This window comes from Thunnus maccoyii, chromosome 17 (genome assembly GCF_910596095.1).
Source record: "Thunnus maccoyii chromosome 17, fThuMac1.1, whole genome shotgun sequence".
Taxonomy (NCBI): Eukaryota; Metazoa; Chordata; class Actinopteri; order Scombriformes; family Scombridae; genus Thunnus; species Thunnus maccoyii.
This window is the reverse complement of record NC_056549.1, coordinates 6299336-6320826: the sequence shown is the minus strand read 5'-3', so window position 1 is coordinate 6320826 and position 21491 is coordinate 6299336. Positions and strand designations below refer to the sequence as shown.

General features: G+C 39.7%; 1 protein-coding gene across 10 annotated transcripts in view; it reads left to right on the top strand.

The window, feature by feature from the left end:
- Nucleotides 1-258: 258 nt before the first annotated feature.
- adgrg6 (adhesion G protein-coupled receptor G6) overlaps nucleotides 259-21491 on the top strand; it is a 132170-nt gene continuing 110937 nt past the window's right edge. For 5 of the 10 annotated variants that reach the window (XR_006091930.1, XR_006091931.1, XM_042389607.1 and 2 more), the window contains exons 1-2: nucleotides 259-1170; nucleotides 16618-16709. Coding sequence is in view for 8 of the 10 variants with exons in the window: in XM_042389607.1 (XP_042245541.1) it covers nucleotides 1169-1170; nucleotides 16618-16709 (94 nt within the window). In the remaining 2 variants the exon portion in view is untranslated. The remainder of the gene's footprint in view (nucleotides 1171-16617; nucleotides 16710-21491) is intronic. The other 5 variants (XM_042389608.1, XM_042389610.1, XM_042389609.1 and 2 more) reach the window with 2 other exon arrangements.

Below are 21491 nucleotides of genomic sequence, written 5' to 3'. Positions count from 1 at the left end.
CACAGTGGCTACGTCCATTATTTTTTATAGTCTATGCCTAATATATGGATGCCATGGATGTATTATAAGAGCTAGATACCGGATAAAAAATGGCGCCCATTCAGTCCTGTAAGAATTGCTCAGCTTTTTTTCAGCTCGAGGAAAGTTTTACAAATGTAAAACCTCCATGGATCAAAAATTAACAGTAGAAAGAGTCATAATTGACGTTGTTTGCAGTTCGAGGTGTCCTGTCAACAGTTTTACAGACGTTTCTTTTACAGAGGTGGTCTATGGGGAAAAATGATTTTTGGGGTATTTCTCGTTGTAATACCGCGAGTGGCCACTAGGAAAATTGGCTATAAGGCTGAGCGGCAGCGGCGTCCTATCCAGCTCTCTGTATTATACATCCATGGAGTGACGTCACGGTGTGTACGTCCATTATTTTTTACAGTCTCTGCCTAATTTACAGCCGTATAACCACAACTTCTGCAGTTCGAGTCCAGCTGCGGACCTTTGATACATGTGACCCTCCATCACTCACTCCCTTCAAGTCCTGTCATCTCTCCACTGTCTCATTAATAAACACTGAAAACGCCCCAAAATATATTGAAAAAAACAATCAAACTTGAAAACCTCTCCTTTAAGATATACTTTGTGATTGGATGTTTTATTTCCCACATGTTGTCATCTGGCACTCAGAGCCCAAAGTCAAACATTTTTCTTTCTTTTCTCTGTTTGGCGCATAAATGTGTCCGACTCGTTTTATTTTGAACATTTGGCTCTAAACCTGCCCGGCTACATTTATTTTGGCATCCTGACCGGAAGAGAGCTGTTCCAGTCCTTCCAGTTTGACTCCACAGCGTCTCCAAACCAAACCCTGAAACTCTCCGCTGGCTTTCTGTCAGTGGCAGCATCTTGTCCCCGCCGCCGGGCAGTCCGGATCATTGAAGCGAACCCACCCGCTTTCTCCTCCTCTCTCTCTCTCTCTCTCTGTCTCACTTTCTCTCCGAACTTTGGAGACTTTTGCGCGTCAACGAGGCGCATTTTGGATTTCTGGAGACGTTGATGAGGAGTCTTTAAAAGTTTCAGCGCAAGAAAAACTCCCCCCCCCCAAAAAAAACTGAAGTGCAGAGTTTGTGGAGAGGGAGAATGATCCTGCAGGGGGACCAGCTGCCGCTCCAGTGAACACATGTGAGTCCTAAAATCATAAATCTTTAAACATTTTTACAAGGAATATGTTTGTCTGACGGTTTTAATGTGATATTTGCATTTTAACATCTGCATTTAGGAGCTTGTTTGTGTCTGAGGGGTTTAAAAAGCGAGTTTTTTCCTTCTTTAATGACATTTTAAATACACAAAAGCATCGTTTTTATGTTAACATTTAGCTTTTAAAGTTTTATTTATGCAGTCTGCTTCTAAAATATCCTTTCAGTCCTCATGTCGAGCTCATTATTTTTCCTCCAGGTTCACTTAACGCGCTGCAGCCAGTCGATCCCGCGCTGTTTTCAGCCATTTAAACATGAGAAATAACTCGTTTAAACCTTCAACCGGACTCTTAACTTTTGCACTTTGGTGTTAAGTTAATTATTTTTACTTTAAATGCTCCTTCAGTAACTTTTCCTCCCGTTAAACAGAGCCGCTCCGGCCCCGTTTTCTGCGCTCTCCCTGCGCTCTCAGAGGTGCCAGAACGCGTTAATTAAACAGAAACAGTTGTGATTTTGTGATTGAGCTGAAAGTTTTTGTTTTTTTTGATGATTGACGTGAGGTTAATGGGGAGAAGCAGGCGACACAGTAAAAAAGTTCTTTTCTTTTTGTCTAACATGAGAGCTGAACTCTGTGGTGGAAAACTGAAGAAGAAAAAAAAAGATGTTTTCCATGATGCTATTGGCCGCCTATAGTTTCATATGTTTACAATCTGTCTCCGCCATACTGAGCAGTAACATGAAGAGAGTTTCTTCTCTTTTTGAAGAGAAGGAAAAGTGACTGTTTTCTTCTCAGATTGTTTCATTGGATTCATTTTTAGAGGCAGTAAAAAAAAAAAAAAAGTATCCAATGTTTCCCTTAAAAAAAAAAGGCAAATATCTGAGAAAAGCAGAATTTAGATTTTCCTATGTTTTTAATCATCTTGTGATGCCTTGTTGAGGTTACAACCTCCATGTTAGGAACCACAGGAATGAAGAGTTATGGTTAAAGTCGCTATAATGTTTCTGGACTGATGTGGTGTAAATATTAAATCCTTATAATATTCCAGTAGTGACTTACAACAGGCCTGTTAGTGTTTCTCGCCAAAACTCATTGTGTGTATCTTTGAAGTTTAAAAGGATACGTCTGACAGTTTTCTATATATTTTTTATTATTGTCAACAAATCTCATGTTTGGATCCAAACCAACAATGAACTGATTTACTGACAAGTATCATGTGTGAATCCAAAGCCTGATATATATTATTCCTCTGTGCCGTAGACCTCTGTTGTTGTCCAAAAACTATTAAAAACACGTCAGTAAGCCACACAGCTGCACTGGGTGACATGATCCTTTATTATGAAGAGTTTGGTTGCGTTAGTTTGTTTAGAAACGGCTCCAAAAGCCACTGAGCATGTGTGGGAACACGGTTATATGTTTTATAATGTGACAACGATACGGTTAAAGTTTGCTTTAGGGCGGCAACTAATGATTATTTTCTTGATTAATAGATTAGTTGTTTTGTCTATAAAATATCAGAAAATGGTGAAAAATGTTTCCTAAAGCTCAAGGTGACGTCTTCACAAGTCTTGTTTTGTCCACAACCAAAAGATATTCAGTTTTTATTCATAGAGGAGTAAAGAAACAGGAAAATATTCACATTTAAGAAGCTGGAATCAGAGAATTTGGACATTTTCTTTTTTTTAAAAATGACTCCAAATGATTAATCGATTATCAAAATAGTCGGCGATTAATTTTCTGCTGATCGACTAATTGTTGTAGCTTGTTTTGTTAAGTTCAGGCACAAAAACCACTTGGTTTAGTTTTAGGGAAGGATTGTTGTTTGGGTTGAAAGAAGTACTTTGTTCATAGAGTTGGGAAGTTGTCAGTAGTAAGGCAGACGCCACTGAGCATGTTCAGGAACACGGTTACATTATAAATTTCTGAAAGAACTTCAGTACAGAGTCGAGAGGTTGTGATATGTAGAACAACAAGCAAGTGAAGCTGTAACAGAACTGTGTTCCCGCACATGCTCAGTGGCTTTACACAGAACTACTCTCCTGAGACTGAAAACATGATCACAGTTATTGGTCTTTGGAGCCGTTTCTAAACAAACTAACATGACCAAACTCTTCATAATGAAGGAACATGTCACCCAGTGCAGCGGTGTGGCTCATTGACGTGTTTTTAATCGTTTTTGGACAACAGCGGTCTACAGCCTGCTGAGGAGGCTGCAGCAGCCCCTACTGGCGGAGGGCTGTAACTGCAAGGCAAAAAAGCTTTACTAAACAAATCAGTAAAAAACTTATGCTGAAGGTTGGCAAATGTGTCTTTATTACGTTTCCTCACTTTGGTCTTGGTTACAATATTTTCGCTATAAATTTCAGATGTTTTGTGTGTTCGTGTTGGTGTGGTGCAGCGCGGGAAGCGAGTTCAGAGTTGCTGTGTGTGTGTGTGTGTGTGTGTGTGTGTAGGGGTGTGTGGGTTGGAGGGTGTTATAAAGTTGAAGTGCATTGTTTTATTGCTATAGCGTGGCTGCGGCTGTGACAATAAATCGTCTCCTGATCAGGGATAAACCTGCGTTCAGTGTGTGTGAACTGTCCACAGCTGAATATGGTTCTGTGCTGCTTTGACATACAGCATGTTGATGTTCAAGTTTGCCGTCTGTCGTAGTGTAAAATATTCTAAAACTGGTGTAAAATGTTGTTGGACATTCAAATGAATCATTTAATCATATAGACTTTCTCTCAGTATCCCCGCCTCTGACTGACTTCAGTTGATAGAGGTTGAATTTAAAGCCCCTCCTCCACTGGATGTCGTTGTCTTCACTGTGCAGGATTTGTTTTTCTGTGTTCATCTTAAATCTAAATTTAACACGTGAAGCTACGAGCAGGATTTGTGACATCACAGCTACTAGCTCAGTGGTCAGCGCTGGTTCGTCACAGCCAGAAGGTCCTGGATTGGATCTTGGACCTTTCTGTGCGGATTTGCATGTTCTCTCGTGTCCGAGTGAGTTTCCGCCAGGTGCTCTGGTTTCCTCCCACCATCAAACACATGAATGCTGCCAGTGTGCAGGATGGGTTAAATGCTGAGGACAAGTTTTGTTTCAATGTATAAGTGCTGAGAAATGACAATAAAGTAAACTTGATCTTAACTAGTTTGGAGCCAGTTGTGGTCCAGGATGCAATCACGTCTCAACTGTTGAAATCAACAATATTTACATGTTCAGAGGTTCTCGATTTTTACACGAAGGAGAAGGAGGAGATGTTGTTTTAAGATACAAATAATAATCATAATATGTTTTAAAGAAATTTGATTGAGCCTAAAAATAATTTCAACAAATTTAAAGAACAGTCTCTCTGTATAAAAGCCTAAAATTACAAAATATTTCCATTTTTAGGGTCACTGTAGGAAAATTAATCAAATTTCATGCAAAAAAAAAAAAAACATAATTTAGGATGTTTTCACTGTTTCAAATGTCAAAATGAGTCAAAGTTTGACTTGAAAACTGCTGAATTGAAAAGAGTAAAAGAAGAGATGAATATACCTGTAGGATGATTAACGTGTTGGAATAATATACAGATGTTAAAATGATACCACGGAGGATTAAAATCACTGCAGTGACGGTTGTATAAGAGTTGAAAATCTCGCTGCAGTGATGTGACTCTGACTTTATCAAAGAAAGTGTTGTTTAAGGTGGACGCTGTCACTGCCAGCGATTACACAACCTGTTAAGGCGATACGCCCAGAAAACATGTTGTGTGTCCCAGATTTGAAGCTCTGAATACGAAGGAGACATGAGGTGACGTCAAACGGCGTCCTGTTGACAGGAAGTGTGTGCGGTGTGGGGGAGGGAGGGATGGAGGGAGGGAGGAGGGGGGGGGCTTACCTGTCCCTGAACTACCTTAAGATGAGACGATTAGTCGATCGATCGGCAACAGTTTTGATAAACACCGAGTTGTTTGATCTATAAAATGTCAGAAAATGACTGAAGATGTTTACAGGTGTAGTTTTAGCCGCTTAAACAAAAAGATACAGCAGCTGTTAGACACATGAAGCAAAAAGAGTGAAATCAAGACGACAAGTGAGCCAATAAAAGTGAGAGTCAGGTGGTCCGGAGAGGAATGTGGTTTAATTAAAGTGAAGGGGAAGATTTGATCTCTCCACCTGCAGGTTTAGTTAGATCCTGATGACATTATTCAGAGAAGAAGGAGAAGAAGAAGAAGAAAGAGGCATTCCCATAACTCTCCCAGCGGTCAGTCACAGGCCAGGCTGAGGGGAATCGCAGCAAACATAAAACAGCGTGGGGTGAGAAATTTATAAAAATCCACCCTTGTTTTTTGGCCGAAGCACAAAGTGGAGCTGAAACAGAGACGGGTGTCTTATCTCTGCTAATCCAAACATGAGAATCTGACCTCCTGATGCAACCCTGTCTTTGAAAAATGATGATTATACACTTTATTTTGAAGGAAACATCCTCTCCAGAAGTCATCGGGACGAGGTCAGGGCGGATGGTGGCTGCACAGATCTAAGTGCTGACTCCATACTTCACCTTCTTTAGCAAACTTTAAAACTGCTATAATCTATATTTTTTATCAGCAACTCTGCAGCTCCTCTCGTCTTTACGGAGCTTTATAACGAGTCTCAGCTCGTTGTTTATCTGTCCGGCTGCAACTTTACTGTTTTGCTTCACTCTCAGTCGTCTTATAGTGTCGTTTTTGGCTGCAGCATCCAGCTGTTTTCAGAGAAAAAGCTCTAAAAAGCCACTGTACACTACCTGCTCAGCACCAAACGGCAAACAGACACAGTTAGCTGTAGACTAGCTGGTGAACATTGTGGAACATTTAGCAGCTAAAGAGCCAGATATTTCCCTCAGGAGTTGGTAAAGAGCAAAAACAGAGCTAAAAGAGAGTGAATATTGGACTTAGATTCACCAGGTGGACAGAAACACGACTCCAAATGAATGATAAAGTTGCTCCGTAACTGCTGGATGTGGAAATAAGCAACTGTTTAACATATCAGCTTAAAAGGTGATGATATGTCTGTGGTGTGTTCACTGCTCGTTTCTGATGAAAACTGAGTGCTTGAACAGAACAATATAAACAATCATAATGTAGTTTCAGCATTGTCGGAAAAAATTCTGCAAATATGTTCATCAAAAAAGTTATGTTGATTAAAATAAAGGGTGACAACTCAGTGAGCTCTGATGAAGACCATGAGATGCAGCTGAAAGTCCTGGAAAAACAGATAATAATTGGAATCGGAGTTCAGATTCTTCTGATTATAAAAGGTCAAGAATGAATCTTCATGCTCAGGTATTCGCTGATGCAAACCTGCAGTTTATAAACCTCATTTTTAGAAGATAAAGTTCTTTGATGGATATAAAGAAACTGAATTTTAGACTGATGTTTAAGATCGAACGCTGCTGACAGAGAAAATCTGTTTGCTGACTGATGATTGTGTCAAATTTAACCGTTTTATAGGAAAGTGTTTTTGAATTCTTGGAAGGAAAAGGAGACGTTTCCGGAGGCTGATTTACGTCTCAAAGGGACAGAGTTTCATCTGGCATATTGACTCTTATTATAAACTCAAGCCTTTCGGGCCTCCGGAGACGTCTCCTTGTCCTCAGTGAAACCCCTCTGGGATCCAGGTCTTTCATAATCAAGCAGACATCTTCTTTTTTTTTTACTCATAGGCCGAACTCTCTACATTTAGAATCCGTCCGTCTGTATCCGTGCGGTCGTCCTGAGCGCTCTGAATGATCCGACAGCATCCTGTAGATTACTGCTTTCTTCTGGAGAGACCTCTTGATCTAAGAAGTTTACTTTCACTAATTACATAACCATGCCTATTGAGCAGTAGCACTATATCAGCATACTTAATGCCCAGTTCAAAGTAAAGTCAATGAGCTGATCCATACTGGGGCGGTGCACTGGGAGCAGCTGAGAGGAAACAGACATACAGCTCAGAGGGAGTAGAAGAAGAAAAGTATCACAAAGTAATGCAAAAGTATAGGGAGGAAACTCAATGATTCTTCATACTTTCTGATGACAAAATGTGCTTAAATCATAAAACACAGACTTAAATTAAAATGTAAAACACGGAACTTGAGAAAAATAAAGTGGAATCTGGGAAAAATTCAGATGGATTTCACAGGGTCCTACTTTTCCTGTTTTACTCTTGAGCTTTGTGTCATTTGTGACAAAAAACTCATCAGTTTGGGCAAAATTGAACCTGCATTTTTCATTTGCACAACAGTAACTCAAAAAATCTGTTCCTCTTGATGTTATTTAGGTTTAAAAACATTTGTTTGGTCACACATTTCCCCCAAATCATCTTCAGATTAAGTTTGTTTATGTGGCATGACGGTGATGATAAAAGAAGTTTGAGAACCACAGCTGTAAAAAAAAACACAACTTCCAAGTTCTTCCTCTTAATTTGAAGGTGGATTCTCCTATTTTTTTTTTTTTTTTTTTGTGATGTGAAACTCTCAGTGTGACTGTGCGATCGAGGATTTTCTGGGCCACAAAATGTCTGACTCGAGGCGGAGGGTTTGCAGGCTGCCGTCCAGCCCTGCAGACACATGAATCGCTCTCTTTATGCGGTCGTGTTCGATGACCTCGCTCTGCTTGTCATTCACTCCCATTTCCATACTGAAGACGGAGGCGGGAGGAGGGGAAACAAGGAAACAAGACGCATGACTTGACAAAGAGGCGAGTTTTCTTTTAATGTCAGGAGCTGCATGAATTTGCGGCGCTGGACACGACGAAGCTGGACGATGAAATTAAACCGGGTTGTGTTCTCTTTCTATGCCGCCTGGTTTAAATATTTATGATGCACACAATGTGTTTCTAAGAGAATAAGTAGAACTTTTAATTACAAGTTCAGAAAGTCTCAAAGTTCCCTCCTCAGTCTTCATCTCTTTTTACTTATTTAAATCCAGCAAGTGTTTAGTAATTCATCAGTTTGATCAGGCAGAGATAGAGTAAACGTACAGCTGAGATCCTCCGCTGATCTGGAGACAGACACACAGGTAACTTCAGAGGTTTAAGAGATGAGCAGCAGCCAGACAAACACAGAAAACTTTGACTTTTGGATGAAAGTTTCACTGTAGCAGATACGTTTCATCTGCTGCCTAAAACTAACCGAGAGCTTAAATGATTTAAGTTGAATTTAGTTGCAGAATTTCTCAAGTTCTCAACAACAAAACACTTCCAGAGCGACACATGAGGTGTTTCCTGATCTGACGCCTCCATCAGCAGGATGACGTCATCTGTCTGTCTTCCAAAAAAAGCCCAAGATGACGTCCTAAAATGTTTTGTTTTGTCCACAACCCAAATATATTCAGTTTACTGTCATAGAGAACTAAAGAAACAGGAAAATATTCACATTTGAGAAGCAGGAATCAGAGAATTTTAGCATTTTTATCTCAAAAAAATGACTCAAAATGATGAATCTGTTATCAAAATAGTTGCAGATTAATTTTCTGTTGAACAACTAATTGATTAACAGACTAAAGTGGAACAAAAGTAAATTACATTTTAAAATAACATTTATACATTCAGTTGCTTTCCCACCTTTTAAGTCCTTACCTGTGTGTGATTTACAGTTCGGTGTCTAAAAGATGAGCCGATTTTATGTTCCCGCTCCGCTGACTCTCCGATCGCCACCCGTCTGTTTTTATGACGTTGACATCACGCAGCTGTCAGTCTCCGTGTTTTACAGCCTGCTGACAGCAGCGACAGCTAAATATGTTCAAGTCAGCCAGAAGAGTGACGGGCCAACAAAAACACCAAATACGACATTCGGATTCGGTTCTCTTGTGGCTCTGAAAGCAGGAGACGCTTAGCAACATCCTGATTTTTTTTATGTTGTGACCTCTGACCTCTGACCATCTTACTGCTGGTGCTTTGTAATGTTGCTAATCAAGGAACTGAAGCTACTTCTGCACTCATTGTTGAAAGCAAAAGAAAAATAAAAGCATTTTTTGCTTGAAAAATGAATGCATTGGCTGATAATGCAGACATTAGTGGCCCTGAGAGGATGAATTTGGATCATTTTCAGGATACCTCCAATACCCCAACGTCTTGTCCTGGCGGAGGGATCCCTCCTGTGTTGTTCTTCCTGAGGTTTCTTCCATTTTTTTCCCCCAGTTTTTTAGGGCGTTTTTCCTTATTTGAACCAAGGGTCTAAGGACAGAGGATGATTTATTGTCGTATAGATTGTAAAGCTCCCTGAAGCAAATTTGTGATTCGTGATACTGGGCTATAAAATTGACTTCTCCACCCCATTAGGTCAAAGTTAATGCTTCATGTCTTGTGTTGGGTTGAATTACCACAGATTTTTATCTCTTTTCCCTTTAAACTTACAGAACAGGACCACCTTATCTTTATTCTGGTTTCTACTACAGAGCTAAACAGGACCAGCACTCACTGAATAACCTGGTTTGACCTGGATTTTAAGGTTTTATGGGAGTATAAGCTGTAGTCTTATTCTCAGAATGATTCGGTTGAAATTTTTTGACCATTTCGTGTATTTATTCTAAGTTATTTATTTTATTGATTTTTCTTTTACTTTTATGGGGACAAAAATATGTCCTTGGCGTTTATACATCCATCCTTCCATCTCTCTATTGGATTATGGAGATGTTATTTATGGGCGGGCGGCCAGTTCCACTCTCAAACCTTTGGATGCAGTATATCACTCCGCATTAAGATTAATTACTGGAGATAGTTATGGGAAACACCATTGTCTATTTTACCAAAAAACTGGCCTGCCTCCTCTGTCAACAAGAAGGGATTAGCATTTGTTCCTTTTTTTCCCTTTTTATTTACAGAGCTATTTTACAAAAGCGCCCCCCCTTCACATCTCTCAGCCCTGCTGTCTTGGAACTAGTTCAAAACTAGTTCAAAACGTGCCTTTTTGGAGCAGGGTGACGCCTGGGCTGTGGTATTGCTGCTTCAACGCATAGAAAATGAATACTGTTGTAAAATGTGAACGTGTATACAGACCAACAATATGAAAGAAACTGATGTTCTTTTTGGTTCTTAGATTGTTTGTTTTCTGTGCCTTGAGTTTGGATTTTAGTGGGTATGTTTGCTCCGAAGATTTGTGTTTTGTCTGTAGTAGCGCTTCACAATCGCCACGGTTTCGGAGCATATGAGACAAACTGGTTATGAACAGTCCGTTGCTCCGTTTTATGTGTGTAAATACATTCATTGTGTATTGGGCTCTGAGTGCTTCCAAAACGCGGGTGACCCATGCTCAACCATGTACCTGAACGCCTCGTGTGGAGTTACTCGCTGCTGATCTGCTAAATGTGCTGCTAACGCTACGCTTTCTGTCTAGACACGGGGTCAGAGTGTCCATTCTCGATGAAAAGCTCTGTTCTCGCTGTTTACTCTTCTCTCTTTACAGCACTTTTCCCTGACTCGTGTCCCTCCTCGTCTCTGGTCTCTGCCTGGCATGCAGGATTCAGTTGGCAGAGCCCTGAAGCTCCGCCCTGCCCCTGCACAGAGTGGCTGATCGCCGGTTTATTCAAAGTTTATTAATATTAAATGAATTGTGTGTCCAAATTGAACCAAATTTGACACTGCACTCCATTGGGTCCCCAGCCAGACACCCGCCAAGTGTGGAGTCGATCAGATGAACATTTTAAGAGATACGTGAAGGACACACATACAGACATACAGACAGATTCCTTCCTTTAGTAGATAGATGTTGGCAGCCATTGTACCCGCTCACAGACATGGCTCACCTTGCAAGTACCAAAAATTCATACAGAGTTAGGAAGATCTGCTTTTTGTTACTGTGCCCCACATACTTGGAATATGCTTCAAAAAAACTTCAAGTTGACCTCATTAATACCGCTGAGTGAGTCCCCAGGTTTAATTGCCAATTTTATTGACTGTAATTGTTATTGCTTTTAATCTTTTAATTATTCTTACTTTTTATTTATTATTTGTCTCATTGTCCATTCCTGCACTTTAACCTTTTAAGCATTGTTAATTTTACCTTGTTTTTAATTGATGTAGCCATGTATTCTTCCTTTATTGCTAGCTGCTAGCTCCTAACAATCATATAGAAATATACCATAAAAAGGTCAATTTATGAAGTCTGAGCTGCATAGACAGTGATATCCTTGACATTGACTGCAGCTGTGTGAAGAGTAAAGAAGGTGTAGGAAATGTGGCCAATTGTGGACCACTGCATGTGTCTGGTTTCACTTGATATGGTTTATATTAAGTTAACGAATACCAGGATGCCTCCTCATTGAGAAACATGTTCAGTCTGTCAGATGGATTTCAGAGATACTGAAATCCAGGTTGTCGGACAAGTTTGTATAATAATAACATCATAATATCATAATCCTGTCGTGCAGTCTGACTTTTTAACACTCAAGTAACTTTAACACCTGTAAGTAATTAACATGAAATGAACTTTAAAACCAGCCCACAGAGACTCTAATTGCTGCTGTGTTTATAGTTTCACAGTCTGCAGAGCTCAGATTAGCATCAGGCTGGATTCAGACTAAAAATAACCGAGAGAAAACAACCATAACTCACCATTAACATGGAAAAATCCATTATTAACAAGACAATGTGGCTGGGTTAGAAGACGAAGAGTGTTCAGTGCAGTGCTTGTGTGGCCCATAAGGGGTTTCAACAGACTATATTATAGAGCAAAACACTAAAGCACAGTAGTTTCCCATTTTTAAACTTACAGACATTGTGAGGATAATTGTTATTTGTACCAGTGGCATAACCAGAGATTACTATATGTGTGTCTGTGCTGCTATAGTAAAAGGTCAGCAGAGAGTGCTCAGAATATAGCTGTCAACATGCATCGCTTTCGCAGCATACAGTGAAGTTCAGAGGTCAGAGTGAGAGCTAGTGCTTGGACAGCATGTAAACATGCCCACAAATGTCACCTCTGACCTGTTAGATGGTGGTTTGTTCGTTGCTCTTCAAAGTCCCTTCTAGAAACACGCAGTCTGTCCATGACTTGTAGCTACAGCAGTTTGTTTACTGTTTCTTAGTTCATACGGTGTGACACAGGTAGCCTGCCCGCAGCTGTCAATCAAACACAGACACCGACACGCCCCTCCAGCTGTTTTCAATCGAACACAGACAACGACATGCCACTCTAGTGAATGTCAATCGAACACAGACACCAACACGCCCCTCCATCTGCTGTCAATCAAACACAGACACCAACACGCCCCTCCAGCTGCTGTCAATCAAACACAGACACCAACACGCCCCTCCAGCTGCTGTCAATCAAACACAGACACCAACACGCCCCTCCAGCTGCTGTCAATCAAACACAGACAATGACATGCCACTCCAGTGAATGTCAATCAAGCACAGACACCAACACGCCCCTCCAGCTGCTGTCAATCAGATTCAGACACCAACACGCCCCTCCAGCTGCTGTGGAAGTTTGTGGTATGATCAGTTCCTGTAGGTAGGGAGGTGCATATCTGTTGATGGATTTGTATGTGACTAGCAGGACTTTGTAGTCAATCCTGAAGGAGACAGGGAGCCAGTGCAATGAAAACAGAATTGGTGTTACTCATGCATGTTCCTGTTCCTGTTCGGAACAAGCCAATTGCTTGGCCTCCGGTATTGCTACTTCAGCACATAGAAAAATGAATACAGTTGACGTGAGGTGAACGAGTACATACACCAACAACATGAAAAAAACTAACATGCTATTATACAAAGCACTCTAATAGTAAATAAATGTTCTTTTCTCATTTCAAGTAGCCTATAATAAGGGCTGCATTGAAAAAATTAAAAAATGTGCATCTCAAAAAGTGGATTGATCATGTTGGACTCTTTGATTGTTTATTTTCTATGCCTTCAGTTTGGATTTGAGTGGGTATGTTTGCTCCAAAGATCTGTGCTTTGTCTGTAGTGGTGCTTCACAATCGCCCCGATCTCGGAACATATGAGACAAACCGGTTTTGAGCGGCCCATGGAAGTATTTGCTCCGTTTCACACGCGTAACTGCAGTCATTCTGTATTGGAGCTGCAGGGTCACATCAACACACTGTTCCTTTGAGCTGCCAAACATGTTTTCTGGACCTCAGCCTTTCAAAACCATTTTGGGCTTTCTGTGGAAACAAGGTGGTTTTCAGGTCTTTTTAATCCCAGGACACGAGTAACAGCAGCTGTGTTGAGTAACAGCGCACTCAGAAAGCAAAAATGTGTTGAGCTAAAACAAGAGTTGTTATTCCTCATTATACAGATGTGAGCTGAAATGCCAAGAACAATAAACATATACAGTATGGGGATTTTTCCTGCTCATGTTGGAGCTATTAGACCGGTACTGGTTTCTGAAGACTGATGCAGATACTGGTTTTTCTGGGATCGAGCCTGTTGAAAGCTGATATTTCAAGCTAATGGTAAACTGGAATTTTTCAAAATTGTGCAACGTTTTTCCATTAAATGTGTTTTTTTAAGGGTAGAAAAGCTAAAAAGGAACCACTGTAACATTCAAATATCATGAATGACTGCTAATATATAATATATGATTGATAATTAACGTATTTTAATATAATTTTACAGAACTCAATTATGACAAACCTAAAATTGACCCTGATATCAAGACAATTTGTAGGAAAACACCTCAAAACAAATCCGTCTTTTACTATCTGTATTATATTCTGAAAAGATTTTATCTGTCTTGTGTTAAACTTTTGAGTTTTGGATTGTTTGTTTGCGAAGCGTCATGAACTACAGATAACAGGCTTTTCTTTTTTAGTCTCTGGTGAGCAGATAAGAGCATCCAGACCTCCGTCAAGAAAATAAAAGATGAACTCAGGTGTCAGACGGCTGACAGCTTCAAGAAAACACAGCGCTGTACTCTCGTGTCAGTCTCGTCATAATATCTTCATGTGTGAGAGTGATAGACGGGTAGAATCCAAACAGAGCTGATATGTGAATAAAACATGAAGCAGAGTGTGACCCTGCTGCGTCTGTCCTGCTGTGAAACAGTGAAGGATTCATATCTTTTACTTTTTACTGAAGTGTGTTCTTAAATGTTGTAATTTGCACTCAGGTTCTGCAACAAACTGTTATTTTCATTAATGATTTGTCAGATTCTTACAATGAATTGCTCGATTATTTAATTTTTTAAGTGTCACAAAATTGTGAAAAGTGTACATCGCATTTTTCTAGATTTGTTCACCCACCAAACTCAAAGCGATCAGGGTTTGATAGCATTTTATCAAAACAACATCCACTTATTGAATCTGAATCCTTTCAAATAAACGTATTGATTTATATCAGGTTTACATCTCAACATTTACAGTAGCTTAAGGTTGAATTAACTCCAACTTAGAGATGTCTAATAGGCTTTTGCTGGCTGAGAAGCAGAAACGATGAAATGATGTAAGAGGACATATTCTGCACATTTCCAGGTCTGTATTTATACTCTTGGGCTCTACTGGAATATCTTTGCATGATTTACAGTTAAAAACTCCTTATTTATCTTATACTGGCCCTTTATGCAGCCCCTCAGTTCAGCCTCTGTCTGAAACAGGCTATTTTGGCTCCTGTCTCTTTAAGGCCCGCCTCCTGATGAGCCCACTCTGTTCTGATTGGTCAGGAAGCTTCCTCCGGCTCCAGAGGCTACGTAAACAAACTATAGTAGCAGCACTTCGCTTTTTTTCTACTTCTTTACTCCAAATGTACTTCTCAAATACATCCATACATGTTGGAGCTGAATCTGATCAGAACTATGAGAGCGAACAACACATGGAAACACCTTAGCAACAACCTTAGCAACAACCTTAGCAACAAAAGCCTGATATATCTTATTCCTCTGTGCCGTAGACCTCTGTTGTTGTCCAAAAACTATTAAAAACACATCAGTGAGCAACGCCGCTGCACTGGGTGACATGTTCCTTCATCATTTGTTCGTGTTAGTTTGTTTAGAAACGGCTCCAAAGACTAATAAGCTATTTCATCTATTTCTTACTGATCAACACATCAACAGGAGAGTGTTGATGGTAATATTATGATTTTCAGACCTTTAACAGGTTGATTTCATCCTCATGAGGGCTCTCGTCTCATTAGCAGAATCAGTGTCGTGAGTCCGTCACTGTAACGACATTATCGCTGCCTGATGGAGCGATTTGATTGGCTCCCCTGGGGCGTTATCCTCTGGGCCATCACGAGAGCGTAGGTGGTACCCAGTGTGATCCCTGGTCACCTGTTTATCCTGCTGCCAGTGGACATAACACAACAATAATACTATTCTGACAATTGTTTAATTGTTTAATTGTCCAGCCTGTTATTTGTGAGGATTTACTACTTTTCTTTTCAGTATTAATTATAATAAAATTCTGTATTTTTGGATTTTGGACAGTCGGTCAAACAAAACAGAAGAAAACAGGCCATCTGTGGACATTACCTTCGGGTTTAGTAGACTGTGATTGGCATTTTTAACTGTTTAAACATGCTAAACTATCATCTGAAAGTTTGTGTTTGTGTTGGAGCACTGGCACTTTTAGAGTTCCAGTTTGATTTATTAAATCAGTGTAAACAGAGTCCTTTCACTGTCCAGCCACCATCCAGATGGGAGAAAACTCTGAGTTGATCAAAACATTAATGTGTTCATCTGTTCATCCTTCAGTTATTACCGTACACTCACAGCAATAAACCGGAGCAGCGTCGAGTGATTTACTCAGTTTACTTTAGTTTTTTTTGTCCTGGGTATCGGCTCTGCTGGCCTGTCCTCTTGTTGGAAGTTAGACAGACACAACTCACGGCTGAAAACTCATCACCTCTGCATTTTTGGTTAAAAAAGTAATGTTTTCTTTTTATTATTTATAGAACATTCTCCTAAAAAGATGCTGGAACTGATCATAAATCAAAAACAACGCAGTAAAGCAAAGGGCATGAAGCGCTCTTCGTAGGAAAGATGGGAATAAACTTTATTTATTGAGTTTAAAGTTTCATTTTGAACATTTGAAATAGTTGTTTGAAGTTTTTTTTTATGTAAGGTCATAAAGTATCAGGTCATTATTGAGGAAATACAAGATGATTTTAGAGTTAATGCTTTATAATGCAGCAATTTAAGTGGCTTTTTTTATACTGTATATTACCATTATCATTATCATAATGTGTTATTTGCTGATATACATTCATATAAATGAAGAAAATAAAATTGATTGCTTTATTTATAAACTTACTCCCTTGGCTCCTGTTTTGGTTGTGTGTTTCTGGGAGATAATTGAAGATGGATCCTTTGTTTATGTCGATTTTTTCGTGTTATATTGGGAAACAAATGATACATTTAGTGACTTCAGAATGAAAATTGCTGTGTTTTTCCTTACAGACATTAAACAGCTGTGAAAACCACAATAAGCATCTCAACCAGCCTCTGTTATAGCTCATATAGTTCTGTGTCGTACTGACTGATGTCGTCTTCCCGCTGCTTCTTCAGGGAGTCCCGTACAGCCGGCGGAGGAGGTGGAAGGTGGAGGCTCCGTCACGTCGTCCCGGTCGTACTGCTGTGGATGACTCTGCACAGGAACGGTAGGAAACCAGTTCAGCCACCATGTTGTTCTGAACAGGAAATGTCAGCAAAGGATGGATTTTTTGGGGGAAATTACAAACAAGTTGCTCTCACAGCTGTCCAACTCGACAAAGCTGAGTCAATACTTCAAGGCAGAAGTGGAAACTTTTCACTTTGTGGAAATGTAATCGAAATCAATCACAGCGACATCTGCTTGTTCAGCTCTTCCACACATGAAAAAAAACCAAGAAACTTGAAGTTGAAATCAAACTTGGAACGAGAAGCGGATGAGTATGTGAGCGTTTAATGTCGCTAAAATAACAGCTAGTCGAATCAAAGCTTTAAATCAAAGTCTGAGCAGAAAGACGGACACAGAGAGGGAGGACGTTTTTTTAAAAGCGAGGACTTTTTTGGAAAGTTAAGACACATTTTGTAAGAAGGGATATTTTTGGAGAGTGAGGACATTTTGAGGACGAGTTAGAGTTTTACACCTTAAGAGAGAGGACAGGAACTTTTTAGTGAGGACATTTTTTGAATGTGAAGGTAGTATTTTTTTTAGGTGAGGACGTTTTAAGAGAATTAGATGTTTCAAAGTTAAACATTTTAAGAAGGGGAGACATTTTTTTTTAAAGTGGGGAAGGTTTTCAGAATTTGTTTTTGAAAAAAAAATGTTCAAAGAGGGTACATCTTTGGAAAGTGAGAACATATGAGGTAAGAGGAGATGCTTTTGAAAAGTGAGGACATTTCTTTTAAAGTGAGAGCATCTTGTTAAGTAAGAAGATTTTCAGAAAGTGAGATTTTTTTGGGGATATTTTTTGTTACAGCTCTTCATTTTTTAAAGGGCAGTTTGAGGGTTTAGGCTTTGTTTTAAGAATGAGGTTTAGATTGAACAACTAAGGTTATTGCATGGTTCAGGTCTCTTGCGTGTGCACCAGAAAACCTCCGTACATGTGTCTCAAAACTTTAAACTTTGCACCTGCAACTGCACCGACAAGCCAGTCCTCACCTCTAGACAGCCAATAAAGACGAGATCCAGTATGTATACATTAACTATTACAGATATTACACACCAGACTGCAGAGGAGAATATATTTAATCAACGAGAGCCCTCCTTGTGTGTGTGTGTGTGTGTGTGTGTGTGTGTGTGTGTGTGTGTGTGTGTGTGTGTGTGTGTGGGTGCAGAGAACGGTTTGTTGTGTTGCACAAGGCGGGGAACAGAATGCAACGTGCAAGAGATAATGAACACACACACACACACATAAACACACACACATCCTCCCAGCTACCATTAATCAACATGATGTGTGCAGACGGAGCTACAAACAGAAGCCAATCACAGTTCATGTCAATGTGTCCTCGAAAAACAAACAGCTGTGAGAGCAACTTGACAAAAAAACTGAAAAGAAAAATACTTCTTCTGACAAAATAAAGTCATAAAATAATCTGCAGCCCTCAGTGAGACGATGAATGAAGTGAGTGAATAATTAGATATAATGACGTTAGTGTCCACAATTAACATCTTATTATCTGGAGATACTATGACATTTAATCCTCTATTGGAAAATGAATCTGAGTGAGTGTTTATCTTGATCTAAAGTGGCTACAGGCGCATAATGAGCCCATGATGATCATTTTAATTCTATTATTCAGTGTATGAAATACAGAAAGTTGAATGCTTCACAGGGCAACTGTGATTTTAATGACAAAAAAACTCAATTGGGTGTAATTTTCTCATCTTTATATGATGATTAAAGTCTGAATTATCCTGCAAAGTGCTTCTTTAATTAAATTTCACATCATAAAATAGTCGTTAAATGTCTCTTTTGGAGCCAGATATCAGTGGAGGAATAATATAAACTGTTCTGAAGCTGTTATTTTCTGGTTAACATCCATATTTTTTTTTTTTTTTTGCCTTCATTCATGTTTTGTTTTTCATGTCATTAATGTGCTATCATGTCTGTTGTTTTCCTGCTGTCGGGTAAAAATGTTGCGTCTCTTACTCGAAGGGAAAGTTAAGGGAATTTTGTGTTACTGTTTGAAAAAAAAAAAAAAGGTGCATTTTTCAATGGGCATGGGAAAACCGCAGCGCTCGGAGATGCAGCACTTTCATCTGACAGCAGTGATTTATATGATTTCCATCTTTCATTTGTGTCTTTTCTACTTCCCATGTTTCCATATTCCACACACACACACTTGTTTCCCACTGTCCTTCTTTACTCGTATTTTTCCATCTCTGTGCTCGAGCATGTTTTTTTTCTTCATGTCATGTGCTTCCATTAACAAAAAAAAAACCCTCCCGCTCGTCATGTTGCCGAAAAAGTCACAACTCTGCTGTTAGATATCATGATATCATGTCCATCTGGTTTATTCTTTAATCATTTTTTCTTATTTTGGAGCCATGCTGCAACACATCACAGGAATCATGCTTTCATTCATTTTTTAAAATATTGTCAGAAATTAATCTTTTCAGAGCAGTTATGGGTTTGAACTCTTGTCACAGACCTGTTTTTTTCTACTAAGTGTCTGTTGGTGATGTGTAGAAAGTTACAGTTTGCTCTTTGGTGTATATTTCTGACAATAATAAACCAAATGTAGATATCACAAAGTCACACCAGGAAGTTATTTTGGTGTCACAGTCTGTCAGACATCTGACCTGAGTAAAAGTTAGGCCAAATCTGGCACTACAGCGGGTGTTGGAGGCGTGTTGTTTGAGGTACTGGTGAGATAATGAAATACGATCCAGGAAGTTGAGTTGGAGTTACAGATTAATGCATTTAAGGATTTATCAGAAGCAGTAGGGTTTGTTGAACTCATAGACAGGAATTTACAACTCTGGACAGTTATCAGCTGGTATATCTTTCGTCGTGATGATCGGGAGGTAAACAGCCGACCAGGGCGGTCACGTTTGAAAAGTAATCCACCAGGAATGTGCGGTTGTATGATTGGCCGATGCAACGTGGCGTTGGGTTGTGTTCTGGTAAAGAGCCCTATGTGGTCTCCATCCCTACAGTGTAAACATCACTGCTACGTGTGTTCAATTTGTTCAATTGTTCAATCGATTCCTCATTTACTGCTTCATTTGTTGGTTCGATAATTCGTCCATTCGTCCAGTCGATCAGTTGTTCGATTTAATTTTTTGTACACTGGATTGTTGTTTGTTTGTTTGTTTGTTGGATCGACTTTCATTAATTAAATACATTGTTTATTGGTTTGTTTGTTGGTGCACACTGTATGTTCACATGATCAATTGTTCATTTATTTGTTTGTTCACATGATTCGTCCATTCATTAGTTTGTGCTCAGTCGGACTCTGTGTGTGTGTGTGTGTGTGTGTGTGTGTGTGCACGAGCATGTGTGTGGACAAACTGATGATGTCACAGTGGTGTAAGTGTGTTAATGTATCTGCACGTTTGGGAAGTGAAAAATGCAAAAAAAACAAAAAAAAAGTTGATTTTGCCAAAATAACTTAGAAGCAAGTTTCTGCTTGATGAGCTGAAAATGTGCTAAATGCAGCATGAACACACACACACACACACACACACACACACACACACACACACACGGTTAATATGTAGTGTTTCATTAAGTGTTTCATTAAGATTTCATTCTCTCTCTCTGCGGGTGTTCTTGTTAAACACTTTTAACACCCGGCCAAAAGTATGTAGACACCTTTCACGTTTCTGGCAACACGTGACAGTGACACTATTAATGACGAGACAAGTTCTCAATCACATATATGTGGAAGAGATATCGCAGAAGAAGAAGACGTAACAAGATGACCTCATTAAAGAGCGACAGTCGAATCTCTAATGATGGAAAACCATGTCATCATTCACTCCTTTTAAACTCTTTTTAAAGATATTTCAACATGTTTTTGTGTTTCTATTCAGGTTTTTTTTGTGCACAAATTGCAAATGCAAATAAAAACAGGTGGATGGAAACACACTTACCGCCTCCACTCTTCAGACTTTATCACCATCAACGCTGACTGAGGAGGTCTGGCTGATGCTGGATGAGGTTGAGGTCAAGTTCTTCCACAGCTAACTGGGAAAACCATTTCTTTATGGAGCTGGTTTTTGTGTGCAGGGAAGTGTCATGTGGAAATAGGAAAGAGAGAGAGAAAAAAACAAAACACACACAAAATCTTGGACAAGGGGGGGTGTCCACATACTTTTGGCCATGTTGTAGGAGTGTTATGAAAAGAGAACTGGAGGTGGAGAAATAGACAGAAGGCAGAGAGAGATTCTTGGACGTCGATGTTTTCCACGTTCGAGCCAATAACGCTCATTAAACTGAAAAATTAAAACTCAAACAGAAAGTTAAAGAAACAGAGAGAAAGAGAGAGAGAGAGAGACAGAGGAAGGGAGGGGATGTGTGTGTGTGTGTGTGTGTGTGTGTGTGTGTGTGTGTGTTTAATGTATTTTCCATACCCTACCAGCAGCCTCAGGCCAAACCGAGCGGTTCACACACACTCGTAAAGTTCCCAGCAGCACCAAACCACAGCACACACACACACACAAACACACACACACACACACAGAGGTTAGCGGTGTACGCTTTGCTTTTTGGTGACAAGAACATAACCCATATGTGTGTGTGTGTGTTTGTGTGTGTGTGTGTGTGTTGCTGACCAGTAGATAAACTGTAGGTTTTAACGGTACAAGAACAGGAAACTGTAAATGTTTTAGTGTGATGAGAGACGACAGAGGACCAAGAAACTCTGGAGGAACTCAGCAACCGTTTCTCAAACACTGTGAGACTCTCCTTTAAAAAACGTTTGTCTTTATTATGCTCAGAAAGAAT